At 56.8% G+C, this 5459-nt stretch overlaps 1 protein-coding gene across 1 annotated transcript; it reads left to right on the top strand.

The window, feature by feature from the left end:
• Nucleotides 1-303: 303 nt before the first annotated feature.
• LOC128936679 (olfactory receptor 5F1-like) lies at nt 304-1284 on the top strand. The gene is given in 4 exon segments (XM_054275828.1): nt 304-762; nt 765-929; nt 932-1070; nt 1073-1284. Coding segments are annotated over 4 exon segments (975 nt in total).
• Nucleotides 1285-5459: the final 4175 nt, after the last annotated feature.

Raw genomic sequence — 5459 nt, 5'->3', positions numbered from 1 at the left:
GGATTGAGAAGAACTAGGAGGGAGCCTTGCAACCTATTTATGATTTATTTATTTTGATATGGTATTTCCCTTCTTAATGGCTTAAACATGCCCCTGCTTCCAAATGCATTGGCTGAACAGGGATACTGGTGCCAGGAACTTGTTGTTTTTCTCTTTCAAGGAGAATTTACCTTTTATTGACTGAAAGTTTTGTAACTGCTTGACAAAAATTAGCATTCTTATCATTATCAATGGATTTATGTGCATTAAACACTTCAATCTAAAGACAGAAAGCAGCTGATCTGCATATATAAAATGTTCCGTATGGCTGGAGAAAATGAGATGTTTGTATCTGAATTTATTCTCCTGGGCTTCACCACCCAAGCAAATCTGCAGGTGGTGTTTTTTGTCTTGTTCCTTGCCCTCTACGTGGTCACTCTCTTAGGAAATCTGGGAGCCATCGTGTTGAACCAGATCGATCTGTGCCTCCGCATCCCCATGTGCTTCTTCCTGAGCCACATGTCCCTGCTGGATGTCTGCTGCTCCTCCACCATCATCCCCCGGAGCCTGAGGGATGTTTTGGTGGAGAAGAAGGTGATTTCCTTCATGAGATGCATCACCCAGCTCTTCTCCTTCGCCACCTGGGCCACCACTGAGTGCCATGTGCTGGCCACCATTGCCTACCACCACTACGTGGCCATCTGCAGGCCCCTGCTCTACTCCGTGTCCATGTCCCATGCATTGGGATGGAGGGCTGGAGGGCTCAGCTCCACTCTCCACACCATATCTCCATATTCCATGTCCTGTTCTGTCACTCCTGGGCCATCAAGCACTTGGTTTGTGACAGGCCCCTGCTGCTGGCCCTGTCCTGCTCCGACACCCGTGCCAGCGAGGCTATGGTGGCTGCCATGGTGGGGTTCAATGTGCTGAGCACCACAGCTCATCCAGGTCCATCCTGGTGTCCTCTCTGTCCGTCCTGGCTGCCGTCCTGTGGATCTGCTCGGCGGCCAGGCGGCACGAGGCCTTGTCCACCTGCGCCTCCCACCCGGCCTCCATTGCTCTGAGCCACGGCAGCTCCACCCTCACGGACCTGTGCCTGTCTCCAGCTGCTCTCTGGAGCAGGACAAGCTCATCTCCCTGGGGTATTCCACCACTGCCCCCATGCTGAGCCCGTTCCTCTACGGCCTCAGCAACGTGGACTTGAGGAACGCCGTGAGGAAAGCAAAAAGTTGGATCCTTGCTGCCATCCATGGCTCCCGGTGGGCTGAAAGGAGAGAACAGCCCCGCTGCAGTGAGGAGTGTTAGATTTAGGACCCTCTGGAAGAGCGATTGGATATCAGACCCTCAAGAAGAGAGTTTGGATATCAGACCCTCAGGATCCCAGGGCTGTAGTCCAGACTCGTCTTCCAAACCATTGGTGCCACGGTGTCCCTGCAGCAGCACCGCAGGGAAGGGAGGAGGCATCTCCTGGCATTGTGTGGAGTGGAGGAGCCGAGGGGGAACGTGGCAGAACAGAGCCGGGGTGGGAGATGAGGCACCACGCTCAGGGACACTCCCTGTGCTGCAGGACAGGAGCTGCAGAGATTCCAACCCTTCAGGGAGCTGCCCTGCCCTCCCTTGATTTTTCCCCCTTTTTGGGGGGGATGTCCATGTGGAAAGGGCTTTTATGGAAGCACTGAGCTGCTGGCCAGGGCACTTGGGCTCGTTTTGTGCCTTCTCTGGGAGAGAGGAAAAAGGGAGATGGGGGAGTCCAGGGGGTGATGGTGTAATTGTGAGTGAGGGATGAGGGGGGTCCGAAGAGCTCCTCCTAAAACCCAGGGGAGGCTATAGCCCAAAAAATGCCAGAAAATTCTTGAGGGGTTTGTGTGTAAAATACTTAAAACTACAAAGATTCTCATTTTCTATATATTGAGAAATAATCTTAATTTATATAAAAATTTATTTAAAAATAACCCCGCCTACCTGCTGTGTTATAGTCAAGATTTTAGACTGTAAGAAATTCTCAATATGGATCTGTAGGGTTTGAAAATACAAATGAAACAATAAAGGGCTCAAAGAGGTAAGACAAGATGGTCTGTATGAAGGACCTAGAAACATCTCTGTGTATGCGAAATTCTTTCTCCCTCTTCCCTCTGGAACACCCGAAATCCGGGATCTGGGATTGACTGAAATTGGGATTTTTGGACCCCTAAAACCGCTGCGCATGCGCAGTGGCCGCGGCTCCCTCAGTGCGGCCGTCTTGTGGACGCACCCGGTACTGCAGCTCCGAGCGCGCCGGGCGCTTCCCGCGGCTCCGCCGGCACCGGAACCGGGACATGGAGCTGGGCCGGGACAACGACGGGGACTGGCCGTGCAAGGCCGCGGGGCCCTCGTCCGGGGCGCTCCCGGCAGGAACCGCGGGTGCTGTGCCCGGAGCGTAGACGCGGAGCCGGGAGCGGCGATGGAGGAGCCCGGGGAGCGGCGGGGCCGGGCCGGGGGCACCGGGAGCGGCTGCGGCGGGCTCGGAGGTGAGCGGGGACAGCCCCGAGCGGGGAACGGGACAGCCCCGAACGGGGACAGCCCCGAGTGGGCGGCGGGGACAGCCCAGGAGCTGCGGGCACCGGGTAGGGAGCAAAATGAACATTTCGGGTAAAATGTGAGTTAATGTGCGGGGGAGAGAATGAATGTGTTGAGGTGAAAGTGAAGCTATGAGTAGTGAACGTGGGGAAAGTCCCAGGCGGAACAAAACGGATTGTAAAATCCATGTGTGAAATCAGAGCGGTTCCAACAGTTCCTTCCCAGTGCTCCCCAGGTGCTTTCATTGTTTGGTTTTCAGGAGGGAACACAGTTTGGGATGACCCAGCTTTGGAGAGTTCTGAGTTTTCCTTAGCTGTGCAGCGGTGTCAGGGTCTGGAGGCACTCCTGTTCCCTGGAGGAGGATGCCCTGGGAATGGCCTTACGTGGGATTTGGCTCCTGCTGAGTTCAGTCCAGGGACATCTTCCACTACTCCAGCCCCAAGTCTGGCCTTGGACACTTCCAGGGATGGAGCAGCCAGGATTTCCCTGGGTTTATGGGCACAGGAGGGAATGTCCAGCAGGAGCTGAGGCGTTTCCTTTGCTGTGCCAGCCCCAGCAGGGCTGTGAGAGGCAGAGGCTGTGGGAGCAGGAGCTTTGCCCCTGCCCCGGGGGAGTCTCTGCTGTGCCAGCCCCAGCAGAGCAAACGTTTGTGGTTTCACATCCCGATCCAAGGAGCTGCCGGGGCAGGAACGGGGATGGGCACGGAGCAGGGACGGTGCCGGGCACAGGGTGACATCCAGAGGGTGCCACCAGCCCGTCCCTGCTGCCCAGGCTGGGCTGAGCAGGCTGGTGACTGTCCCTGTGGTTGCTCTGCAGGGTGAGGAAGCCAACCCTGGCGAGGAGGAGGATGAGGAGGTGTGGGAGGATGGAGACAGCGGCCACCAAAGGCTGGGGAAGGCCCAGCTCCAGGTAGGAGATGCTGCCTTCCAAGGAACTGTCACTCCCAGCAGGAGCACCTGTGCAGGAGAGCCTTGTCCTGAGCCAGGGTTTCACTGGAGCGCGGGGCTCGAGGCGCTGAGGTGGGGCCGGGAACGGGACCCGGGCCTGGGGATTCGGGTCTGGGTCCTGCCGGAGTGTGCCGGGGGTCCCGGGCTGAGCCGCTTGTCCCTCGCCGGGCGGGCTGTGTGGCCGCCGAACCGAGGCGGGATTGGGGCTGGGATCGGGATCGCCGCGGGCGGGAAGAGCCGCTCCGGGACGGCACGGACCGAGCCCGGCGCTGCCGCTCCCGCTTGCACCGCGGGGCTGCTCCCGCTGCGGCTCCGGGCAGGTCCCGCTGCTGCCGTGGGGAGCCGGGGCTGTGCCGGTGCCGGGCCCGGCAGGAGAGCGGCGCATTCCCGGAGCAGGCGCTGGATCGCGGCTGGAAGCGGGCGCGGCGCGGGAACCCCCGAGGCCGCCGGTCCCGCTGGGTAGGAGCGGCGGTAGGAGCGGCCTCGCAGCCCCTTTCCACGGGCGTGTGAGGCCGGTCCTACCCAGCAGGACCAGCGGCACCTCTGCCCCAGCACCCCCTGAGCGGAGCAGGGCCCGCCGCCCGTCCTGAGCCCACCGCATCCCGGGGAATGAGCGGAGCTGCAGAGCCGCGGGCAGGAGGAGCTGCTCCAGCATAGGCGCTGTCCTGCTCCAGCTGCTCATTCAGCCCCTGCCAGGTGAGATCTGATGCTTTCCTCCCTCTTCCCCCGAGATCCGTGCAACTCACAGTCTCCAATGGCAAAATCTGTTAGTAAAATTCTAGTTGAAATGTTTAATCTGTGTTTCCAAATCACGGAATATTGCGAGATAGAAGGAACCCACAAGGATCATGAAGTTGAACTCTAAGTGAATGGCCTATCCAGTGACTGAACCCACAACCTTTAGTGTTTTCAGCACCCTGCTCAAAACAGCTGAACTGATCTCTGGGTCATCTGGAATTCCAGGCTGGGAACTGGAAATACCAACAAGGTAATTCCTATGCCAATGCAGCTCCTTTTATGCTAATGCTGCTTTAAACACGAGCCCTTGGAACGTCTGTGGAGCAGAGCTCCATGGCTGGCACTGGACCATGGAGCAACACAGGTGAACTGCTGTGTGACAGCACAAAACTCTTCCAATCACCCTGATTTCCTGCCCTTTCCGGGATTTCTCTAATAACTGAAGGTGCTCATGCCATGTCTCTTTCCAGGGAGAAACGAGCAAGACAAGTCCTGAGGGTTCCTTTGGTCCATGGCAGAATTGTTCTGGTGAGTGTTCACATGTGGATGTAATGCTTCATGCAGAGCTGGAAGCTGGAACTCCAGCAGGTTTTGGTGCAGTGTTCCCTCTCATCTGCTGCCAGCTGGGAAGGGAAATGGAGTCAGACATAGTCAGAAATGGAGTTAAGGGGTACCTGTTACCCAGCTGTGGCTGCCCCATCCCTGGAAATGTCCCAGGTCAGATTGGACAGGACTTAGAGCAACCTGTGATAGTGGAAAATGTCTCTGCCCCTGGCTGGGGTTGGAATGGGATGAGATTTAAGGTCCCTTCCAAGCCACCCCCTTCCATGTTTGTACTGTCACCACCCCATCAGATCCTAGTCTGGAAATGTGACACCTGGGAACAATCACACACTCCAGGTTTTGAAAGCTTGGGCCCCAAAATAACAAACTGCTGTCAGAAAAGGAAGGCCAGGAATTCTAAATTGTTCCCTGCCCCTATTTTTTTCTTGTAGTTTTCCCATTACCCCCTGCTCAACTCCACCACAGGGCTTGGAGCACTGGGAGCAGCCCTTTAGTGCCCACTTAAAGGTGTCTGAAGTGCCTGGCCCTAATCCCAGTTGGGAATGTCTTAGCTACCACCCCTTCTTCCTCTCCCTCACACCCCACCACTGACAGCTCAGATTGAATGACTGACTTACTGTGTTTGGAATTCCCTCTTTAAAAAGCAGCACTGGAATATCTGGGATACCAGGAGAG

Source organism: Melozone crissalis, unplaced genomic scaffold, assembly GCF_028551555.1.
Source record: "Melozone crissalis strain CALT ecotype California unplaced genomic scaffold, PUWL_Pcris_2 ptg000018l_1, whole genome shotgun sequence".
Classification (NCBI taxonomy): Eukaryota; Metazoa; Chordata; class Aves; order Passeriformes; family Passerellidae; genus Melozone; species Melozone crissalis.
The sequence above is the reverse complement of the archived record's forward strand: the minus strand, read 5'-3'. Positions and strand labels throughout refer to the sequence as shown.